Below are 25,599 nucleotides of genomic sequence, written 5' to 3' on the forward strand. Positions count from 1 at the left end.
ACCGAGTAACAATTCAGGCCATAGCATAACACCCATTCAACCAAATACTGGTGTGCATGAAGTAATTAAAGGGAAGACTTATTTGCTAATTAGACTTCAGAAAACCCCCCACATTATTCCTGATTACCATATTTATTCACTCCAAGTGGAAAAAACCTGAAAAGTCATAATGGATTTGACTCATTACCATACATACTGCCTATATTCCCTGTTAATATAAAATTCAACTAAGAAAGAAAAATACACATTTTAAAAGAACAGTTTATAATTTTATTTGATAAACAGACTTCCAATAAAGTTGTGCAAGTAAGAAGGAAAGGTTTTTCAAGACTCATATCTCGTGTCTTCTGAAGCGAAACACTTAACGTAAAGTACACCTGACATCTGACTTCCATACACCTCGGAGGTTTTCTATGTAGTCTTCACTGAAGTGTACTTAGTAAATGTTTCACAGTACTGGAGCATGAGTTCCTCCATCAGCTTCAACACCTGTGAACTAGATACTGTAAACAATGCTTCTATAAAAAGGACAGTTCAAATACAAGAAAGAAGAGGGCATTAGCAGTCAAGTGTCTTTGGGAGATAGTACATCACATTTGGTTCTGACTTTCTTAGAAATGCCAGCAGACAAAAGAATGGTAATCATTTCAATTATGTGAAGCTCTTCAGTTTTAAGAACATTTGTAAAAACAGGTCCAATTGTAACAAACTGATATTTGCATAATTAACTTTGAAGCAAAGCATTTTGTTAATGCATTTATCACTAAGAGCTGAAATACATGAAGACAAGCTATTCTGTTTGTCAACTTGTCAAATATGTGTGCTTAAGCTTCCCCTTCTACTTACAAGATGTTTAGTACAGCACAGATATTTTAAAATTAATATAGAAGCTGGAATGTTTTTTCAATTGTAGCATACCACATCTGAGAAGATTACCATGACAAAACATGAAAAGGAAAGAGGACTGAAAGCAATGATTTATAGACGTTCTAATTTTTCACTTAGGAATTCTTCCACACTATCTGTATTCCACTTGAGGATGCTCAGTTCTTCTGCAATGTTCCCACTGTCGTCCAGCAGCTTTAGTACAGGGTCAGAGCCACGCACATACTGTGGGGGGGTGGGGAAAAAAAGTCAGTTACCTTGGACTGGGAAATGCATTCTCCATATTAACACTCCCCACCCAATTGATTTAAATCAGTTAAAAAAATGTCAAAGCAAGAATAGTAAAAAGCCAAAAGAGTGACACCATGAAGCATGAATACTTAAGAACAGAGCACTAAATAAAATCAGAGTATTCTGGGCAAACTTTGGCAATGCAATGCAATTTGTGCTAAAAAATCCACCTAAGCTTTGGCTTTTTAAAGCTTTGAATTCTGAAAAAACAGACAAGCTTCATTGTCAGGAACAATACTCAATGCTATAAATATTCCAGTACATGTATTTTGTTCTGATTTTATGAATTTCATTACTAGAGTGTTTATGTATTCTACTATCCTTGAAGAAAATAGATCTATAAAAATGAAGTTAAGCTTATGAGATCCGTCTTTCAGCTTTTTCTCTCCTATGCTGCTACCTCCTCTCCAACATTTTTTCACCTCCTATCCAGGTTCAAAGGAGAAATAGATATTCCAAGCTAGAGTTTGTGTGCATGTGTGCATGCAAAGGAAGAACAGCTAAGAGGGGAAACACCACACTGAAGCTTTAAAGAAAGGGACGCAGTAGGCTGCACACTCCACCAGCAGCAGCTGGCCAGTGTTTGCCTAGTTCTAAGGAATGAGGGTGGGAGAAAAGAAGGAAGCATAAGGGAGGGACAAAGAGGCCTCAAATTCACAGAAAACTAAACCACATTAATTTAAGAGCAGTAAATGTTTATCTTGAGATCCAGAACAGAGTTGCTTGCCTTCAGTTAAACAGGTAGGAAATGGCTTCAGTTCAAGGCTTCTGACTTGCATTTAATGACAGAGAGGGAACTGGAGGAACGAGTCGAATGGAGAGATGTGTGCGTGCGTGAGAAACGTCTTGTTCTCCAGGGCCCGCTACACAAACTAATGCATATGCAGGGGAGCAGTGCTATAAGCCTAGCTTTGAAAGATGGTATTCTACTTAAACTGTTTTAAGTTACCAAAGTTGGATTTTCGAATCAAGCAGCCGAATGGTTTTTCCTCATATAATCAACAGCCTTTTTACCATGTTAGAAATTTCCGTCACTTCAACAGCGCGAAGTCCTACTACCAATTTCTAATGTAATCACATTCTTTCCTGCCATGTTGTATCTCTGCCTACCAGGCTTTGCTGGTAACGTAATACTTCAATGCTTCTGAAGACTCACTAAGTCACAAGATATGTAATGCAAATAGAGGCTTTTAGCAGTGTTAGAAGGCTCTAACCATTTAAGTTTATGGAAATATTTCCCCAGAAGTGTCTTACTTTACCCACTGAGCTAACCTAGTTGGTTTTACTTAATGAAGCTAGTGGCATCTCTAATCCATTTTCCAAGTCTTGTAAAATAAATACCAGATCCATTTGCACAAAATTTTTCCTGGTAGTGCTCTGTACCAATTGTAGTCTAGACTGCTTTGATGTTCAGTACAGCTACAAAGCTTAAAATAAAAATGAAACAGTCAGACATGCAGAAGGAGAGAAAGCTTTTGAAAGAAACCGGAGGACACAGACATGAATACATGAGACAGACAGAGGAAATCTGTTTTAGATGGAATCTGCTGCTGAGAAGACAAATCACTTATTGCAGCCATGCATAGCTACGAAGTGATTCCAGATGGTGCCATTTGGTGAATTGAGATGGGAGCACAAGATGTGAGAATCAAGATGTGTATCTGTGAAGTGCGCTGGAAGTTGACACAGGATTTTAAGAGGAAGGTGAGTCTTATACTAGATTGTGAAACCAAATAATTATTTGAGCTTAAGGCAGTGCGGCTTATGCAGCTTTGCATATATGCAAGTCATAAGAAATACCATTCAGTATATGCATTTCTAAAAAGCTGGATGTTTGAAGACTATAAATAAAAACAGAATCATAAAACACAGCAAGGAAATTCTGAGAGGGAGGAGAAAAATCTAAGAATAACTGAATGTTTGGAAATGGCAGCTCCATCAGAAAATGGAGAACAGAACAGGAGAAAAGGAAACTATGGCAGAATAAACGTGAGTAAATCCAAGGTATCTACAGAATAAGGACAGAATGCAAGCATTCCTCACATTCTTTTGCCATCTGCTATTACTTACAGGTTCCAGTATATTTTTTCTTGGATTAAAAACAACAACAAAACCCCCCAACTCCAACAGCCACAAAGAATTGGTACCAAACAGTTACTGAGCAATAACCCAATTAATATTAGCAGCAGGAACTTGTGAAGATTTATACTGGCAATGCAAATATATGTCTTCTGCTAAAGGATTACTTGATCAGCAAATAAGGAACAATCCACAGACGGACTGTCTCCACCAAGCTTAATTCTTCCTAACATCCCAAATAAAAAAAGTTATGTTACTACTCACCTTGATTTGCAGTCCCCTGAAGAGTTTTGGCTTATCACTCCTGACAAAAGCTATGGTTTGGAGGGGGAAAAAAAAAAATTATAATCAAACTCTCCACTTTCATAAAGTAGATTTACATTCAAGCTAGTATTCCCTGAATTATTTGTTCTGGAATGATGCTTCAGAAGGTATTTTAATGTTAAAATTCTTAATACCCTCACAAAATTAATAATACTAACCCTATTATGCTTAAGGAACACCCTGTATTTGCTAGTATTCCAAACAAGCTTTGTGTCTGCTTGGACTTTCCTCAAACACTAGTGCAACTGTCTAAATCAGTTTATCTGCACATAGAGCTGACAGCCTTCAGCAGACTGGCCCATATGCTGCTGCGATACTCAAATGTGAGGAAAAGCATTAGAGTGATCAAAATCTGGCTGAAGATAAGCTTTGTGAGGGAGGCTAAATGCAACACACATCCCACCAGCACACTCCACACAAGCTGCAGCAGTGCAGGTGAAATGGCACAGAGGAAACCATGGGTAGAGGCATTATTCTTGTAAACAAGACAGACAATCTTGTTTTCCTGAGATAGCTGAGATTACATGTCAAAAACCAGCACGAAAACAAGAACAGAAAACAAGAAGAGAAGCTGGGATCTCCTCTTGACACTCCTAACGGCAAGCAGTTTTAAGATGGACTCTATGGCCTGTCACGTAGCTACATGGAGGGAAGTTCAGGCAAGAGGTGGGCTGCTGATGAACAGTTCCTTGCTTGAAGTGCCAGTCAGCAAACAGCAGGCATTACCAGCAGCATACTCCCTACCTACAGCACAACCAAACTTTAAAAGAAAAGACAATATTAATTATTTCAGGACAAAGTGTGAGCATAATCCCCTACTTCCGAACACTTTAGCCTAATGAATGTCCGAGTTCTAGAAGTATTTAAAACTTACTTAAAAAACAGCAGAGTCTTCATTCCTCCTTCTTACATTCAGGTTATGCTAAAGGCTGAATTTAGTGTCTGTACTGCCATTAAGTGGCTTCAGGACACTCCTGTAGTATGCCAGTAGAGTCTCCCCAAGGATGAACCCTGTCAGTACGGATTGACTCTTACCAAGGTACTAGCTGCACGCTAAAGCTGCTTTTTCAAGGTTAGACAACAATGAATCTCTCACAAATTGCAGTGTATCCTGCTGGTGCATAGAGATGAGGGCAACCTCAGGACTACCGCTTCATACTGCTTCACAAAGTATAGTGCTTTCTTCAGTAATTGTAGAGATGTCCCCTGGCATCTTTATACCTAGCTTTATATTAGTGTAGACAGTTACCGTAACACTTTCACAGTATGAATACACATAGTGGCATTTATTTTCTTTCGTCTTCCACTGTGCTCCTGGTACAGATCAAAATCATCGACTCTGCCTGCCGCACCAGCCGTTACACAGTATAAACAAATTGAAAAAATACCAATAGCCCAGTGAGCTGCCACACATACTCGACCTCTGAAGAAGAAAATAAAGCTTGTTTTCGTTCTTTTTACAGAACTATACACTAATGTCACATTGTAAGCTGTTCTTGTATAACGATTTCAAATAACCAGTACTTGCTCACATACTGCAGTTCAATTCCGATTTAAACTCACAAAGATATAATTTTCAATTTCAGTGTTTCCCATGTCCTTGTGACCTGTGAGTTGTCTTGGCTGTCAACAACAGTAACATGCAAAAAAGTGGCAAATAGATTTCTTATTCTTTAAGTCCACGACACGTTAAACTGTTTCATGGGGAATTTTTCCACATTTTCTCAACTTAAATCTAAAGCCAAAATCAGTCTCTAGGGCTTTATACGAAAAGGAGCTTGTAAGAAGCAGTCAGTGCAGTGGGTAACTTTAATTGCAAACCTTAAAGAAAAACTGTAAGAGCACAGTAAAATGGATAAAGTTTCAGAAGCAAGTCTGAACTGTGGAACTCCACTGTATTAAAGAATAGCCTTTGGGGGTTAACTCAGGTTACAGCACTTTAAGCTTGTAACAGGTGTGAGGATTTGTTACTTGAGTGACAGATGACAGCTCATTTGGACATGAGTGGCTATTCTCTGGCTGCAGTATTGGACTGAACAAGATCGCATAAAATGGGAACAGAATTAGGTGGAAAAAGAAAGTATTCTCTAGGCAGTATTACATTTGTGACTTTAAAAGTAGCTATTACACGCTTGTATCAATGTCAAATGTCTAAATCTTCTGAAAGCTGAAGCACTACAGAACATTTTTTCTGAAATTTTAGACAGCTGGAACAAAATCGGTTTCTGTTAATGGCATATTTATTTCTAATGCTGATCATAGTGACTTTCTGCATTAGTCATTTGTATTTGCAATGCAACAAAGAAAAACACTCACTGTACAAATAACTTAATTTGTATGGTCTCAATTTTGGAAGCTAAAGTGAAAAAACTAATACAATGACATGCATTAAAAATACAGATTATTCCATCAGACTTGTTTTTTCCTTCCTTCCACAGAATCATGCCCTAAGTTGAATAAACAGCCTTTGAATGGAATTGATGGGGTTAGGAAGTCTCATGCAGCTACCGCCTGCGTTTTGGGACACATGGCTGCTTGCTTATCCTGGGACGTGGTGCACATGCTCTACCTTCAGCACTGCCTCAACAGTTTTCCCTCTATACCCTGACATCAGCATTGTTGCCTCCTATGATCCTATATCTGAAGGCTACTTGCACATCTTTACACCACTACATAATAGTTTCATGTTGAATACTAAAATCCTAGCTATCTCCCCATTTTCCTCTCCCTGTAGCAGCTGTAGAAATTACACACTGCAAGGAAACAAGCATTTATATAATCCAACCATGGGTAAGCAAGGGAGGCATTTTCCACTTTTACATCCGTAAGATGAACTCTTGAGCTTGGTGCCATGACACCATGTTCTGGTGAATTAAACACCAGACTAGCAGTCAGAACTCTTCTACTGCCAGCATTGCAACTGTCCTTTCACATAATGTTAAGAAAATCACTTCACCTTATGCTCTTATAAAACACGTGCAATACCAAAGCATATGCCTTCCATTTCAAGGCAACCCTGAGGTGAGCCTACAGAGCGGACTTGACTGCTGTGCAATCAACTACAGCTAAAAGGTCAGAGAAAAGGATCAGGTGTGTACAGGCATTTTAAGGCCTGCCCAGCACCAAACTGTTCTGCAAAGAAAAGTAATACTGATCAGTGCTTTTAAAGAGCTAAGAGCAGCCTCAGCCTATGAGCATAGCAGAACAGAGAAACTCCCTCCTATCATTATAATATCACTTTGCTTTGATACATAACTTTGTTTAGAGAAAGTCTGTGAAAACTAGTCTGTTGTAATTAAAGCCTAGAGTCCCAAGTGGAGATTACTAAGGAATCTAAGAATCACTCACACCCAAACGGTATGTCCATGTATATGCATGCACGCACCCACGCTGTTCTCTCCAAGGTACAGTAGGATATACCATAATAAAACTTCCTGACCCAAAACTGACATGATACCACATCTCTTTGTGCAGAGTTACAAATCTATATGCTAGGCATTACTTCTTTGTAAACAGAGTTGACTACCTACTGTTACACATTAAGGGCATGATCCAGACTACCAAGGGTATCTACATTCAGGTACAGTCACATTATTTAGATTCCTGTTTCAGGAGCAAAGATCTCCTGCTTGATCTGTAACCGAAAAAATCCAAAATGATGTTGAGAAAAAATTAAACTTCTCTCAATACTTGAATGAGAGCCAATAATATATGATGGCAGTAAAATCTCCCACTAGTTTTCAAACAACTATGCACACAGACAAGCATTTTTAACCTCACCTGTCTCTACACACATCAGAAATATTATAATGGCCTCAAATCAGAAAGGCTTAGAGGGGATTAAAAAAACCTTACTCTCTATTATACCAGGTTCAGATTTTAATGGCAGAAAAGCACAAGTCAGAGCTAGTCAAATCTTCAGCACAAGGTCAGCAATGAATTTTTACGGCACAATTTTTCCTCCTGGCAAGCTACAGCATGTCTTCTAGCAAGAATCTAATGTGATTATGTATCTGCCAATAATGGAAAAGTCCACTTGTTCAAACATCTAATCCTTTTGTTATTTAAAAAGCTGTGCTTTTACTAGATCTATTCCATTGCTTACTGTTGTAACACTTGAGGACTATGTATGTCCATGGAGATTCATCCAACTCTTTAAACTGGACATACCCTTCTCAGTTTATGGTATTTTTCTAGCAAACAGAACCCTTTAGTTTCTTTTAAACTCTTGATGATGTGTACAGATACACAGCTTCATATTACAGGTAAGCCTCATTAAAAAGGCTGATTGTGCACTAAAAAGCAGCGCGTACTTCTTTGATGAGGGTGACTATCCCTCCTGTCCCTCAGTATTACACCAAAAGAGCCCGTTATGTCAACAGGGCAAAGAATTGTTAGTGCCCCGAGAGCAACATCAGAAAAGAATGCTTCCATCATCATTCACAAGAAGGAATGTTTTAAAATTAGTATAAAGGATGATCTATTTTCAAGACACAATTAAAGTCTTTTTGTGATGCACTTAAATGTTTCACATGTGGAATCAGCAATAGGAAGCACGTGAGTTATTACTATCTGTCCAAAGACATTTTATCAAACAGTAGCAGGGTACTTCATGCAGCTCAAGGCAGCACATACAACTGATTTTTAGGAGTCAAAATTAAGACAGACCAAATGTATACAAAATGTGTTATAGGAAATAACTGAAGTGATCTAATACTAGCACATGAGGATGATTAAAGTACATCTATATCTATTATATCTATTATCTATAGTTGTTTTGAGTGAATTTCAAGATATAGAAAGCAAATTAATATTGGTTAGCATAAACCAATGAAATAAAGGGTAGTTTGCTTAACTTGGCACTGAATTATTAGACAAAAGCAGTTTGAAAGTTAAAATTACTAGGAACACGAGTTTGTGCAGAATGTCACAGATTTGTACATAAAAAAGGCAAAAAGGACTTGACCGTTTTGTACCTGAAATGAACTTGAATAAAACAATGGTTTTACTGAGGCATTGCTTATTATCAAGTGTTAAGCCTAAGGAAAAGAAAAGGAACAAAACAAAAGGAAGACTAGCAGAGTGATATTTTATTAAGACAAGAAAGCCCAACATTTAATTATGTCACAAACATCTAAGGATTGCTAAGACAACTGGCAATATTTGCTAAAAATGTGAATGTGTACATCACTGGGAATGCAGGCAAACCGAAAGCATTAATTTATTTCCTCAGACTCTAATAATTTGTTCTGGGGACAAATCCATGCTTCTGCAGTTTTGAAGATTGCATGAGCCTGCTTCAAAAGACACCAGGAGGGCCTAGCAAAAAGACAGAACTACAGCAGACATCAGGCACTCATTTACATTTTAATGGCTACAGCTCTTTACCTTTTGGGGACCTGAATTTGAGACAAGAACTTAAATTTAAGAATTCATATGGCACATCAATAACTACTATTTGTAGTCTATTAATCAAGTTACAATGCAGGTGTTCATGATTTTATACAAAGCACCACAGGCTTTCAGAAGCAAATCCAAGACAGAGCTGTGATCAAGCCTGAAGAAGAAACTTCACAAAACCCAAAGACAGGGTACTTTGTAGAAGCAGTAGGGCAAGACATTTCTAAATTTGAAGAGAATTATTGTTTTAGTTTGCATATCATCTGCTTACAAAAGATTATAATAAAATCATGCATGTCTCCCACTACAATACCTTGTATTTCTTTGCAAGAGTTTTACTAACATTTCTACCAATGCAAGCTCTAAGAGTAATACAACTTACTTTCACCAGTATTGAAGAATTACATATTAAAATAACCAGGAAAAAAGTGATCTTACCTAAAAATACAAACCCATAACAAACTACATTTCAGTAGCTAAAAGACTCCCCCTCAGAACTTGGGCAATATAATAGAATGCTTACTGACTCTGAAGTCAGAGGATCTAACGTAGTTGCATGCTGCATGAGTTCAAGGATTAAGGACCTTGTTTCTCTAACAGATTTGCTGGGAGCACATCCACTTCTTAACTACTAGAGTCACACAAGGAGAGGTGAGAGTTACTCTACTAATGAACAAAAAGAATGCAGAGAAATATGAAAGAAATGTTCAGTGAAAAAACCCAGCCTCATTTGGTTTTTGTTAAACAAACCGGAAAGAATGTAGGAGTCTGGACACTGTGATCTCCTATCTCATCATGAACGGAACACGGCTGTCACTGAAAAGTCAACTTAAAATAAATATGGTAGATTAATCACTGACCCAGCTAATTATTCTATTTCAGAGACTTAGTTTTATGGATGTCAGCCAAAATTGTCACATTTTCAGTGTTACCTGGTATAATAAGATATTGCTTCATCTATGAATCTTGTCACTTATGTTTCATTTTTCTACTTTGATGGAGTGCTTTTAGATGATAAATATTTAAGAGCAGTTTTATACAGAACAATTTCAAAATATATGTAATATAGGCATTACTTTTACACTACAGCATTTATAATGGAGCCATTTATTTTTAAGTGAAACTTAGCAGGAAAAATATTTCAGTCTTGAAGTTAAGAGACTTACAGAAATGTGGTCTGTTACCTGACTAATCACAAGAAGCTATATTTGAAAAACATAATATACATCCTTGGCCATATGCACAAAAGCATTTAGCAGCTTGTTATGATATTACAAAGAATAATGTTCAGTTTAAGATTTGAGATAATTTGCTGAGGACTAGATTTTTTTCATCACTTGTCACTTCTCTGCTTTCTCAGTATCTATAAATATATTCCATATGTAATGGTTCTCACATTTCAGGGACACAGGTGTATTCAGCAACTATTTGTAGCTAAAAATTATCAAACCAGTAATTTTGATAGACATTTTGATAAAGGAGAACCATGGAATATTACATTTAGAAATCACAAGCAACACAGAGGTTTTTCGAACTGTGTAACTTCCTTACTGTGCAACTTTTAAAAAGCTTTATTAATTCAACAGATTTTAATCCTGAACTATTTTAAGATGTGTATCTCATTATAAAAACACCCCCCACCCCGTTCATCCTTTGGCGAAATAAAATATAAGCCAGAAGTTGTCCATGACAAATAAAGTCTGTGGGAGTAAGCCAAGTGACAAAACAATTTAACAGGTACATAAAGGTGAAGACTTCACGGTCAGATACAGAAGTAACATATACCAATCCAAGTAATTCTAATACATAAACAGTCCTGCAATTAGTGGTGCCATTTTGTGTATATGCTGCAAAAAAAAAAACCAACCCAAAAACATCCTAGCAGAAGCTGTGGGAAAGGAATAAGAGTTATTTGCAATGAGACACTGTCAATGACAGGCTACACAGTTCAATGAAGCCTACCAAGATAATGCTTCAAAAGCAGCAGCATGACCTTCAGGCAACCTAAGTTCCGTAGCAAACATTCAAGTGAAAAGTTGACATAATGCTTCTTGAATGTTAATGTCTTAAGATGGAGGCATTAAATACTGTTTCTGGTAGAAGTTAGAACGAAGGGGAAAATCTAAGTAAAAGTATTCTGAGATTAATACTAATGAGAGAACAAACGCCAGCTAGAACAATATATTCTACTGCTTTTTAAAATTTATAAATATGCTCTTAGTATTCCTATTCTAATACCCTAGCAGTAAATCTGGTCAAGATAAATTGAGATTGGGTAACTGCAGAAATTGGTGATGAAAAGGCAAGAGCGATCTTTAAGTGCACAAGTCAGTTTTTTTCTTCTTACTGTACCAAGGAAGAACTGCTAGTCAAAACAGAGGACCTACTGAAAAACCACCAAAATTCAGTCATTTTAAAAAGCAAGCTATATGATTAATGGAATGTAAATCTTTGAGCAGGTTTAAATAACCACAGATTGAAAGGACAAGAATCTTTACAATTTTCAAGTTTTTCCTTTTGCACTGTGAGCTTTTGGAACATGTTTCACGGTGCGCACACAGCGGAACTTGAGGGCCATTCCCTCAGGACCCACGCATGTAGGCAGCTGAGGCCATAATGCAGGCTGGAGCCAGGCTCACAGGCTGACCTTTTCCTTCAAACCTATAGCTCAAAAGAGCAATTAACTGTTACAAATTCACAACCATAAAGAAGCTCAGTGAACAGGCAACAACAGTTGGGAATGCTTTTACATTTGCTAAATTTGAATGGTCATGGAGATAATCTCGACTCCTGTGCTAACAAAGGTAATCTCACACCCCTGCAGTAGGGCAAGCCGCGGAAACAATTCCTGTTTTGGCATTTTAAACAGTGGCAAGGAGAAAATAGCTTTGCTCTGGTCTTGCAGACAATTAACTGAACTGTGTGTGGGTAGAGGTGGCAGGAGAGGGTCTAAAGCACCATACCTTATGTTAATTGTAACCTGTTTTAAAGTCCTTTTTTTTTTAAACTTGTTTGCCAGTCGGCCCTTAAACAGGGAGGTAGTGATGTTGGCCATAGTATATGGAGACGTGCTGTTTGTGCACTTTTATGTCTAAAGCCAGATTAGTCTTCCTTCTCTATGTCCAAAGTACAGTATGAGGATCTTCATTACAGAAAAAAAAAAGTCAAAGTACTGCTATCACCTAAGCTTCTCCCCCATTTATAAGAAAATTCCAGTCTGAAATTTCTCACAGGTGTTTTTCCTAGAGCTTCTTCCCACCACACACCGATGGTACTGATTTTCCTTTTACAGTGCAGTATTCCATTCACTTCAGTTGACTGCCATTATCCACTGACAAAGCAATTACACTGCAGGATCTGTGACACGTTCCATAAGCGCATGATATGATTTCATCTATCAATTACTGGAGACCAGTTCCACAACTCTCAGGTCAGCACAACTTTCCTGATACAATATACAAAATTTATGACTCATTATAGTAGTACTTAAAAGCACGTTTTGTCATTCAGCTGCGGCAGTGTTTCGTATTTGAAAGAACAGTAGTGGCTTTACTTACCCTGGACTTGTGGGAACCTTCCCAATTTTCATCCACATACCTCTAGGACAGCTCCTGCATAAAGCTGTAATAATAAACAGAAGCTGTTAATGACATAAAAAAGTCTAAATTACTAGTTTACTTAGTAAACTTGTTGAACTATATTTCTTTGAGGAGGCAATATGCTATTGTGTTGATGGTAACTACAGACAAATAAGATCCTAAATAGCGTCACAATTCTAGACCTGATTGATACAACAACTGACTGTTCACTCAAGATACATGATAATCTCCATGAATCCTTTTAAAAATGTAAAAAATAATTTGAGATATACTGTTGCTGGAAGCAAAGCTTCAATAAAAAAAAAAATGCAGTTGGATGTGTTACAATGGGAATGCTGGACTAGTAATAGGAAGAATTTATTGCTTGCTCCTGAAAGATGCTGAGAAAGTCTCATTAAATGAAATTTTAGTTTCCATTTTAAACCTAACTTGGACAGTGAAATACTGTTTATAATAAAGATAAGGCAGTGACTTTAGACTTCTCATTTGGGCTAACTACTAGTAGTTTATTGTAGTTAATTATGATTGCAGAAAGAGGACAGATCACTTTAATGGGCCTTAGCTGAAGTAATATATACAGGCTGCGCTAACTTTGAAGCTTGCACTTAGATGTCAAATCACTTCTGTCAGCTATGCAAGGTACTCAGATTCAACATTCTTAAAGCAAAGTATAAGTTCATTTCAATTTTATGTAGTATCTAAATTAAAAAACCCTATTGATCTTGTATACTGCCACATTTTTAACCTTTTGGGGATTTTTTTGGCAAGATGCAACCAATTCTATAGTTTGCTGAATCTTAAATACAAACTAACAACAGATTTTTCTGGCTACTAAAGTAGAACTTCATATTGTAAAGTCAGGCATTTTAATCTTACACAGTTGTCAATACTGTACACCAAATCTCATCCTTCTGACCCTGAAACCCCACTGTTTGTGGAGAAGTTGACAGAGTAAGCTTCAGTTAAAAATTTTTCATTCAATTCATTGCCTCTATAAACAATTAAGACCTCTGCTTTAGTTTTCTTTTAGACAGTGTTTTCATAACAAATGTGCAAGTCAGGACATGAAAAATACGTCCCTACTGAAATGAAGTAAATTCATACTTCACTTAAAATATTAACTATTAATATATGTAATTAAAAATAAGCGAAATTTAATTAGTACTAACCCCTCTGAAAAAAGTGACAAGTCATAAAAGCAAACCATACACAATAGGACAGAAACCTCAAAGACAATTTTATTAACACTTCGTCACCTATGTGGGCATTATGGACAGCCAAGAATACATCTTCATTTCAGAACATGAATCTTCTGAATTCATGTTGGCTCAATATTTTCCTAAATACTATGAATTGGAACATAAGAAATACTCTCATCATTTGCAGGGAAATTACAACTTCTTTCCCGACGTGAACTTACCAGTAAATCATTACTTCCACAGGAAACAGAGCTAAAAATATTACATTGCATTATCTGTTCAGAACAGCATTGCTGAAATTTGCTTATCTACATTTACATTTTCTCCTAGATGTTAGATTTTAGATAAAAATTAAGGTTTGACTGTTAAACCCCAGAACTGCTACGAAACAGTACTCACGAGATCAAAAATACCAGATTTTTTAAAGCTTTTTTTCACCACCCAAGTAAAGATTTTAATTAAAGAGGCACTGATAAACAGCTCAGATATGAGTTTGCATAATTAAACTTCCTCTGGACTTAAAACATTAAACAATTACAAAGATGGTAACACGGAATAGTGAGATTATAAACTTCACTTACCTTGTCTCTATTTGTTATTGTTCAAAAAACATTCAACAACAATTATATCAGCAATCCTAGATTTAGATATTAGTTTGCACACTCACTAATATGCTCAATGTTTACACTGGTTCTCTGATACTGACAGTTATCTGCATTTTTCTATCAAGAAGTTGGTATAAAGAAGCAGATAAAGGAATAAATAGACTTCTACCTAGTTAACTACTTATTTCATATATGTGTATAAAGAACTAAGCACACTCAAATTTAGGACAACAGTAAAATGAGCATTTTAAAATTCTCGTTACTGCAAATAATTCTTACAGTTCATTTCTTCCTTTCAAACAGGGATTTCTATGGAACAAGATCACTGTAAGAATCTAAAATATGCATGACATCTTGTAATTACAAACTACTCCCAGTTTGTAACTCCTAGCCAATATGTGATAGAAGTAAAGTTGAACAAAGAAAACAGCTCAATCATTGATGTCTATATTTTGAGCTTATAACTCTGCTGTAATTGAAGCCCAACTGTGCTGGTACAAAAAAGTTCAGATTCATGCTGGGACAAACAGCTGCTCTCTAGATGGCTAGACAAGGAAAAAAAAAAGAATAATCAATTGGCTTCATTTATAACTCTAAACAAAGGTGTCTTTTGCAAGAAACACAGGTTTATTTGCATCACTCAGGCCACAACAAAAGCAGAGTTGTTAGTATCTACTGCTGCTACCACCCCATCGTGTCCAGAGCAGACATCCTCCAAACTTCCCTGGGAAGGCGTTTACTCCGTTCAAGTATTACTAAGAATGACATGTATCAGTCAGCATGGAGGCACAGAAACACAACGAGTCAGTTCATTCCACAATGCTTAACTCATAAGTTCCTTCTTTTTAAAGTAATGCTTCACTTGTTTTAGCGCTCATGAAAGTGAGTTTAGTACTACAAGCAATGAAACAGGCTCTCTAAACTATTACTAGTGTCTATTTTAACATCCAAAACAAGTGCTGTTATGATTTCCAGGCTGATTCATGTCTGCATCTATGAAAATAACTTAGCTTTTTAAAAAAAGTTCTAATAGGATGCTTTCTAAGGCAATAGTGACAAAATCTGAACTTCTCCCTCATCTTTCACAAAGCATCAACTTGAGTTAAATTTCATTCGAAAGCTTTTTGTAAGAACCTGGAGGTCTTCAAATGGTTTGCACTGATGTAATGAAGATGGCTCTTCACTACTGATAGGAGGAAAACCACACTATCAATTATGTCAGCTTTAATGATGAAGGAAAGTGGTAATTATAACAGAATAAACCTCCAGTTACTTAAGAATAATGTTAGATAAAATATGTGTATTGTAAAAATAATTGTTTTGGCAATTGAAAACAAGGAACCTTAACTTAGGTGAAAGAAAACATTTCACCTGTTACTAGGAAGGGAATTGAAGTCATTTCTGCAAGACAGAATTCCAGAGGTGCTTCATTTATAGGTACGGTATTGTTACTACAATTACTCATGGTGAAAACTCCAGAAGAAAAATTACAGTTGTTCATGCTATGAAGCTGCTATGTAACTGAGGGAGTTTACAACCAACCTGGAATTCAGATCAAACCGAACTGAAAAAAAATAGTACTTAACAGAGACTGATCCTTGATCATAATAAAATGCTGTTAGATCAATGGTGACGGTTTCATAAAATACAATAAATTATCCCTAATTTTATCTCTATGGCACCTATAGTTTGCACTTTTTAACTACTGACTAAGCCTGACCCCACACAGGTTACAGATGTCACTCAGACTGGATTTGTACAGCTGTTCACAATCAGCTGAAAAAACTACAGTACCATCATGTCTTAAGACATGGAATGAAACAGGCTGTTAAGGTAAAGCCACACAATGGTAAATAATGGTCTTATGGTATCTGGATTCTCACTAATGTCTGCATATTTTCCTCTCCTAATATCAAGCAGTTTAAAAAAATAAGGTTAAACTCTGAGAACAAGTAGTAAAACACAATTTATGACTACTGCTAGAACTCTGGAATTTTCACTTGCCTCACGTACAAGACAATCTTCCACTAAATATTTACTAACAACTAATCTCCTTCCAATGCAAACAATTTTTGTTTTTTATGAAATTCACTATAATTTTAATTTCATATTATTATATAAGCAGATCCACCAAAGAAACCTCTTCATCCCTATCAACTCATAATATTGTTTGACTTCAAAGAAAAGTCAGGAAAAATAGGGCTATTATTATTCTTATTAGCCAAAGTTGCTTGGCACTTGCAAACTGGTATTGTCTTAAAATAGGGTGCATTCTCTCTTTTTTGAAAGGCATGCAAATTAACTTTTAGTGTGTCCCACCCAAGAAGCAAAACAAGGTAATAATTTATTCTTGTTCTTCTGAAACACGAAGTCACAAAGAAAACAGATTTCAGTGCAAGTTTTTTCTGCTCTTCCCTAAATTCTTATAATTACCAATTAACTTGTTACTTTTACTAGAAAACTAAATTAGTTAAAAAAAGAAGAGACACCGAGAGAACTATAAAACTATAAAATATTTTCTCTTCCACAGGGGAGAGAATGCAGGGTATTTGTATGGACAGTTAGAAGTTTTCAAAATCACTCTTGTCTTTCCCTTCCCTGGAGATAAAAAATGCACAAGAATCTGTGGGTTAACAGAGAGCAGTGAGAAAGCCTCACTGCCAGGAACATTATGAATTACTGGTCTGTAATGCAGAAAGCCAATAAAGTCATTCCTACACACACATCATTCAGAACTGATGTCATCGGTAAATTTAGCAACAAAGCAACTGCTCCTATTCACGACTCATTATCCTGTGAAGGGAGATGCCTAACTCAAAATAAGGGTTTGGAAACAAAGAGAGTCAAACAGTGAAAAAAAGTTATCTGAATTAGTGCTATTCCAGTGACTAGTGCTACGTATTACAGGCAGTTTCCTCTGAACAAAGCTGAAGCAGAATCTAAGCTCCCACTTATCTGCAGGACAGGGAATTCCAGCTGAATATAAGGGTGAAAAAAGTCAGTGAGAGTGTTTAATCATTGAAATAGTATACTAAGAACTGTTGTAGAATCTGTATCCTCAGAGATCTTCAGAACTTTGAGTTCTGCTTTGAGTAGGAGATTCAACTTTTTTATTCTGTATGTACATAACATAGTTGCGCATTACTGTTACAGTCTTCGGCACACAGAAAATGTGTGATCCATCTAAGTTTTTTATTTTGGTGTTAAACAATGCCCTCCTTACAGTATTACGTGAACATTTTTGCTCCTTAAATCCAACCACCACCCAAAAAGCTCCAAAACAACATCCCCTCCTGGCAGACTACTTTTTGTTAACTTTGCTCTGTGAAAGGGTTTGGTGTAAGGTCATGTGAGAAGGGATCTGGTGCAAGGGCGAGAGAGAAAACGCAGAAGCTGAGCAACCATCAGCTTCAGGCCTCTGGAGCTGTAACACGGATTAGGTGGTGTGAATGCCCAATTTATGTGAGTAGGGGTGAGGGGCAGAGCAGAATAGAGGTGGTGGAAAAAGGGCTCCTATGTACAGGATCACACTTGGACCTAGTGACAGAATTATGTAAGCTAAAAAGAAGAGGCAGAACGTTAACAGCTTAAGTTCCAATTCTGGAATATACTGTCCAGGTAACTTTGCTATCTACCTACTTACCACTGTAAGTAGAAGCCCTGAACACCTCTTAATTCTCCAGAATCTGTGCTTTTATTAAAAAAGAAAGCATCTTAGAAGAGTTGCAAAGAAAACATTGAGAACAGAACTCAACAACTATTGATCTGATTTTGTGTATTTAAGTAATTTGGGGACTTTGTACTTTTTGAAGTTGTTTCAACAAATGTAGTGAAATGACAGTGCTGTATCCAGATGAAGGAGGTCAGACTTAAATAGCTAAACCTATTCCATTCACCGGCACAGATGCACATCAACAACTTAACTCACATTTAGCAAATTCACATCTACAGACAGATAATGAACTTTATCTTAGCTTATCTGACAAGAGATGAACCTTTGGTGAATCTGATCCAAACAAAAGATGGTAAATTTCTGTCTAAGGCATTGTCTAGCTAGCTGCACCTTCCTTATCTAGGGCTACTGTTTGTCAACAGCAATTTTCATTGCTGATAACATCATGTACAGAAGGAAGGGAAAGAGGGTACATGGAAAAGTTCTCAAGGACATCCACTTCAGCACATTTTTAGTACAAGGAATGGCTGTGCATAATATTGAGAAGCGACAGCATGCTGGTAAGAGACTTTCTCAATTAGAACATAATTATCTCAATTCCCCAACTTCCCTTTCAATATTCCCCATAAAATTATTCCTCTGAACTGTATGGGACGCTTTTTAGTTAAAAGCAAACTTTGAAGGAGATCATTTGACATAGTAGCCTCAATTAGAGAGTTCCGATTATTTACTTGAGTGTTAAATAAAATATGTTGTCATTGAATTATGCTATTTTTAAAAGTCATGCTTAGTAAAAACACTGAGCACGAACCATTTTTATGTAGACTGTTAGAAATAAGGAGTACAGCTACGTAAAAGCGCAATTTCATTTTTACAAAGCAGACAAAGGGTTATATAGAACACATCAAAAGACAGAAAAAGCTAGGATTTTTGAGAAACAGCTACAAGTAAACTAAAATTCTAACGTATTCATACAAGTATTGATATGACACACCACTGAGATGTCAATGAATTCTAAGTCATTCTCTATTTTTACCCACCAAGTTAAAAACCAAGATACGAGACTGCTTCATTGGAACTAGTCATATTAAGAGCCTCTGGCAGAACAAGCAGGCAGCCAACAGTGATTTTTGAGTGTAGCACTTTAATTAGTGAAAAGAAAAAACCCTGAAAATTAAATTAAACTGGGTCACACAAGAGTAGCCTAAAGCACTGAAAGCATTTCAAGTTATGCTAGTTTCAGTAACTGAGTTTTGTAAACTATTTTTTGTTTTGAAACATAGGTCTGAGCAAGAATGCCACCTCATTCCTCCTTGTAATTCATAACAGGGCGTTTAAAAGGTCTGTACATGTAAAAAGGTGGAGTTTTAAGAGCGCTTTCTACTTGATTTTTTCTTTTTTTATGAAAAGTAGCACACAGTCATAATTACAATGGATATGTTTATTACTAATATTACAATAAATGTTTATTTCATTTCCAGGAGGCATCTAACAATAACTCCACCCAGAGAACTGGTTTTAAGTTGTGGTCAAACTACATCATAAGGAGAATATAAGTATTATCATAGGATTAAAATAGCCCATTCTGAGGAACAGTTTCTGGATACATGCTCATTTCCTACCCTACAATGTTTAAAGGCCTATGCGATAGATACAGTAGACTACAGAAAACTGAATTTGTATACGCATGTTTTTTACCTTTCAGTGAAATTAAGGGTTATCTTTTCTTCAGAAAAGACCAAGTTGAAAGTAGCAGCTACTTGTTACATGGGCTAAATAGGTATAATTCACTCTTCTTTCGTATATTGTCCCTCACCTCTGATTCTTCACCCCCAGAACCTCTCATGAATTGTGTGATACTATACAGAAACAGGTGGCTGATGTGGAAGTAGGGGTCAGAGCCCTTCACCTTCACAGACTAGAAGTTCTGTGGTTTTGCAGTGTTGAAACAGGCTGAATCATTCATGCCTTAAAATGACTTCCCAAATTTCAAGTACCAAGGACTTGCAGGGAAAACAATCTCAGCTTGATGCAGTGAAAACTTGCTATGATCTTCCTGCAGAGGTGTCCGAGTACAGCACCAGCCACTAGGGACCAGGTCTGCAACATGCCCAGCTGCCACAGGGTTTGATCAACCTAACTAGAATGAAGACACGCTTACCCGACTGGCCATTAGAAATCCATAATAAAACTCTAGGTAGGAAAGGTTCCTCTGCTGTGCTTTGACTTTTCTCCCCACTTTCCAGAGTGTTTTGATATGCATTCTTAGGATCTCCTCCCCAGTTGGTTCTCCATTTTCAGCATTTTTCAAAATATTGAGAAAACACAATAATTACTAAAGGTCACTAAATACCACTGTTTTCTAAATCTCATCCATTCTGTTTGTCTACAGGTAATGGGCTTATGTCCAGAGACCTGCATTAACTTTCAAACAGCAGTCATAAATACTGAAAATCATTTTAGGTTCTGGTAGGATGTAGAATGAGGATCTGAATGCAAAGCAACCTTAAGCTGGGCTTTAGTATTTTTTGGGGAAAGTAATAGCCAAAGTTTAGCCTGCCCACATTTATTTCAGGTTAATATTTCACAATACTTTCAAGCCAAAATGAAAAGGAAACTTATATTTGGTGTGGCAAGAATATCAAGTTGGAAACCTCCCCTCTTACGGCACAGTAATTCATTTCAAGTCTCTCAAATATTTTAGTTATTTATATTACTACATCTAGTACAAATTTGATGAAAAATAATCCTAAATCTCTCACTATTTTAGTGATGCAGAGGCCAGATGTTCCAAAAAGTTATTAAACCATGCTTTGACAGCTTACCTTATTTTGACAAGCTTGGATATGTGTACAAGGAAGTTGCTAAAAATCTCAGGATTTTACATGGTTTTGCTTAAATCTGTACAGTGGAGCAGTTAATACCCATCTCTGTGTAACTTCAAAAATACGCATGTAGACTTCTGTATCATTTGCACTGTTTTACAGCAGAAACCAACAATTTAGAAACTCTGTATGACAGACACGTGTAATGTTACTCCAGACAACTTGCCATCTTCACTGTACGTTTTCATATCTCAAATCTCCTGGCCAACTTTTGCTTACACCTGATGTCATGTTACCTAATTCACCAAACACCGTAACATTACAACATGACAAACACTTCACAAAAGACATTTCAAATGCTGAAATTCAACACATCTTACTGAGCAAAATATATGTCAAGAGCTCTGTTTGGAAATAACTTTTAAGGGTTGTAGCAATCTGCACAGTGCCACTGTGAAATGTAATGTATTGCAAATTTCATCAGAGTTGATTCTTAAAATCAATTTGGATTTTGACACGCATATATTGTTGAGATAAATCTAAGATTATAATATACAATTAATGGAATATGCTTACAGCTATGTCTGAAACGATCACACAGCATAAGCGAAGCTGCAGATGGAGTGCAGCTATTTTCAGCTGCTGCAAAATATGGACAATCTCTCCTGCTACTACAATTTCACGCACAGTTAGCTTCACCTCCATTTCATCCTTCTATGTTTTACACACCAGCAGTACTCTGCATCTGACAGACTGAGGCTTAAAACTTGCAGCTGTCTAAAGCAATACTGTTTAAGCTAGCTTCTGAATTAGTCTGAAAGTGAATACAAAATCTCCAGAAGAGGAGAAAATCACCAAAATCATTTTTTCATTTTACCCACAGGATGATTATGAAATAATTAAAATATTTCACTGGACAGGTGTCAGCAGAAGTTAAGAGCAAGACAAACACTGGGTAACAGGAGTACCTCACACCTATTTTCCGCAATGTCAATTCACAGAATACTGGACCAATAACAAGACCAGGATTAATAAACATCTTCCAATGCTATGAGAGAGTTGAAATCTGTAAACATCTCATTTGAGATTGCACTGATGCTCGGCAGTACAAAGTATTTTTAGGACTGGGCATATTTCTCAGATCGTTGGTGAAAAGCACAATGATACATAAAAATTCTCAGGTACATATGCTATCTCCTTACCTATCCCCTTAAAATTCACATTTTAAACTCATGCACAAGGCATGCAGTAATCTAACTCCTGCTTTCTCCATTTCTAACACTTGCTACATACTTACAAGGAGAATTAACTTAAAATCCTGGAGTATTTCCTGGAATTCTAATAGTTTGCAAGTCTGTCTGCAGCCCAGGCTACCAACATGCTGTCTCATGTGATGGGAACAAATACCTGCTCATAGAATGGGCAAGGTAGGTCATGGACTGGCATCATGGTTCAGGAAAAAAAGGGATTCATGTACTTCGAGGATGTTTGAGCACGCAGTCACAGCATTAGCAAAACCCAGAGCACCACTGCTCTGGAGCTCAGCAACATACAAGGTTGCTAATCAGCAAGTCAGATACAGTACATCTGGATGCAGGTTTTCAGAGTAAGATTAAAAAATTTTCAAGCAAGAGGATAGGAAGAAACCCCCAAACTTTTAAGACTTTCAACATCCATTCACTCTTGACTATCAAATATTCATTAGAAAGAAGATTTCTATGGTAACCTCAAAAAAAAAAACCTAGGGAAAGGGAAAAAAATAAAGCACATGGCAGCATATTTTTTTTCTGCATGGGTACCATAAAAAAACTACTTTGGCAAGAAGCTACTATAAATTAGATTGTTAATTTTTATGTAAGAGTAATATCTTAAGCTCAGTTACAGACACCTATTACAACCAGCACTATGTTAAAACATCGGTCAATCCAAGATGTGATGATTCTGAATACAAACTGTTAAGATAATATTTGTGGTTATTTCTCCCAACACTAATCTTCCACTGGCTAGTCTTCAAGGGATGTTACTCAGTACAAGGTTTAAAAAAAAAAAAATAAATAAAAAATCAGCAAATCCGAAATATACATTTCCAAGCAGTGGTGACAGTATAAAAAATTTCCACCTTCTGAAACAGCATTCAAAAGAATACTACAAACAATGCTATAATTTAATTGACAGGAGAATCCTGCTAAACTTCCTCATTAATTTCCTGTTGTCAGTTATTTAGCTATCTCTTAGCCATTAAAATCAATTTCAGTATCTCCTCTCCTTGAAATCTCTACTTTCTTGATAATTGACTGATTTTCAACTTGTTCTAGAATACTCTTAAATTACAATATATTTGAAAGCATATACTCTTTTCAAGAGCTCTATAAGAATTCTTCCTTGCTGACGTACCTTAAGCAAGACAGATATTTATTTACTCCAGATAAAGGAAAGGTTTTGCCTTAGCCTAAGTGATTGAAGCACAGCATGGGCTCTGACCAAGATCATTCCCACTATTTCTAGCTGCTAGAACCTAGCTGTTCTCACAGCTGCAGGAGGGCACTGAGCAGCCCTGCTTCTGTCAGCTTTGTGCCACTTCATGAGCTGACCTGATGGCTGTACCAGCCTTTTGTTCCCAGGGACTGAACTATCCTGGGCATTACAATCAATGTCAATGATCAAGCAATAGCTGCTGTCAAGAACACCAGTCTCCTCTACCTCTTCTTTTGCCCTCTTCAAACCCCACACACCTTTCCATTTGAAGAAGCTCAACATAGCTGCCATTAGTCACTTCGCACTAGAGAAGGGCTGTCACAGAACCAAAGGTTCCTCTGCTCATACAGGGATGTTATTCTAGAGCAGTATGGCATATCTGCAAATCCATATCTGTATTGGACTATCATGAAACATGGCATTTTCCTCTTGAGATCACAATCCAGATTCTCATAGATTGTAAAAGTGAAGAGTTTAATAAGCATAATGTAATGTATTAAATTATTGCACAAAGGACTTGGTCCAAAACCCACCTTTCTAACTTCCAACTGAGCTTCTTCTTGGCAGCACTGCCTGCAGAACGGATCCAACTGATTCAGATTGAACTGCCCAAGAAGGTTGCAAGAACTGCATAGCAAGTTACTGGAGAAGCCCAGCTCTCTGCAAGCTTCTGATGACAACTGTGCTCCATATACACTTATCTGAAAATCAGTAAAATGTAATACTTTAGTATCAAGTTAGTTGTTTAAAAAAAGGAAGATTTTAAATGCTTTAATGATTAGGAAGAACAACTAAGTGCCTTGTAACCATTTTACAGTAACACCTAATAGTCTGCCCATAAGTGCAAAACGCCACCTTATTTTGAAGAATAGCCTTAAACTAATAGTGAACTCTGGACACTCATAATAGATGTGTTTCAAGGTGTCAGACCTACCAAAACTCACTTATACACTTCTGACAATGCAACTGTTTTCCTATAGCTAGCTCCAAATGAAGAACAAAACAAACATAATGAATCAGGTGAAACGCACGCGGCTACAGTTCTCTAAAGCTTGCTCTTTCCAAACCATTTCAGTAAATTTCGTATCACCGAAAACACACTTGAAAAATAGATAACAGCTAAGCTTGGGAAAAGCACAACCAGGGAGTGATGCAGCAGACCAAACTGCTCAACAAGGCACGCAAGTAGGATTTTAACTTCACGTTTGCATTAACGTTACAGGAAAATCGCATACTAGAAGTGGAAGCATTGATAAAAACCTGCAATTCTGATTGACCAGTAATAAGGAGCAGTGACAGAGGCGCGAGCGCTGGAGGGAAGAGGGCAGAGGCAAACAACGTTCACCGACAAGGAGAGGAAAAGCGGCGGCCCCGGAGCAGGAAAGCGCCGAGCCTCAGGGGTTGGGTGGGCAGCTCAAGGCCCGCTGCCTCCGCCTCCCGGTGCGGGATACGCCCCGCTCCCGCCCCCGCCCTCCTGGCACCCTGTTTCCCTCAGGAAATCGCGGCCGCACGCAGCCCCGAGCGCGGATCGGCCGCTCACCGCCTGCAGCCCCACTAACAACCAAGCCCACCAACGCCCCGCCGCCAGCTCGGCGGCCGCCGCCATCTTGATGCCGGATCGCTCTTGCCAGCGCCGCCGGGAGGCCGCTGAAGGACCTCACCCATTGCGGGTGGCCGACACGCTGCCTGATACGAGAGAGGGTAGACTCGCTCCCAACCCCGGCACCACAAACAGAAACAGCTCACTCAGAATCTCTGTGGGAAGCCTAGCGCAAAGCTATTTTAGCCTGTTCAGAGTAGCGCTTCACAGCGAGGCTAGAGGAGGCGCCGTTCCTCAGACTTAGCCAGGCATTGCGGAACCAACCCCGAGTAGGGTCCTTTCCCGTTCCGGGAAGTTACTGCCAACCGGCATATAGGCCCCTAGACGCGGCGACTGACAGTCAGCCTGAGCAATACTAATTGTTCCTGTCCCAAGTGCTGCTGTGCCTGTGCCCAATGAGGGCGGGCGGGTGGGCGGCTCTTGGAGAAGAGTCTCCCAATCAGGAAGGGTCGCATGTAGGCGGGACATCGCCTCGGTCGGGCAGCACGGAGCTGAGGTGTAGGAGGAGGAGTCAACACCGTGTGGGCGGGGCGTCGCCTGAGCGGGTCCAATCCTATTGCGAGAGAGGCGGGTTGGCGGTAGCACCGCCCAATGGCGGAGGACGCGGGGGCGGGTCCCGCCGCCGGGAGTCGGCGGCGGCGGCG

General features: G+C 37.9%; 1 protein-coding gene across 1 annotated transcript; it reads right to left on the bottom strand.

Moving 5' to 3' along the window:
* Positions 1 to 247: 247 nt before the first annotated feature.
* SELENOF (selenoprotein F) lies at positions 248 to 25,010 on the bottom strand. Its single transcript, XM_064455455.1, has 5 exons — positions 24,896 to 25,010; positions 23,889 to 24,056; positions 12,537 to 12,600; positions 3,520 to 3,569; positions 248 to 1,110 (listed from the first exon to the last, which is right to left on the bottom strand). The coding sequence occupies exons 1-5, from the start codon at positions 24,959 to 24,961 to the stop codon at positions 979 to 981; spliced, it is 480 nt and encodes a 159-aa protein (XP_064311525.1). The 5' UTR covers positions 24,962 to 25,010; the 3' UTR covers positions 248 to 978.
* Between the last annotated feature and the right edge of the window lie 589 nt (positions 25,011 to 25,599).

The sequence above is a fragment of the Phalacrocorax carbo genome, chromosome 6 (assembly GCF_963921805.1).
Source record: "Phalacrocorax carbo chromosome 6, bPhaCar2.1, whole genome shotgun sequence".
NCBI classification, from domain to species: Eukaryota; Metazoa; Chordata; class Aves; order Suliformes; family Phalacrocoracidae; genus Phalacrocorax; species Phalacrocorax carbo.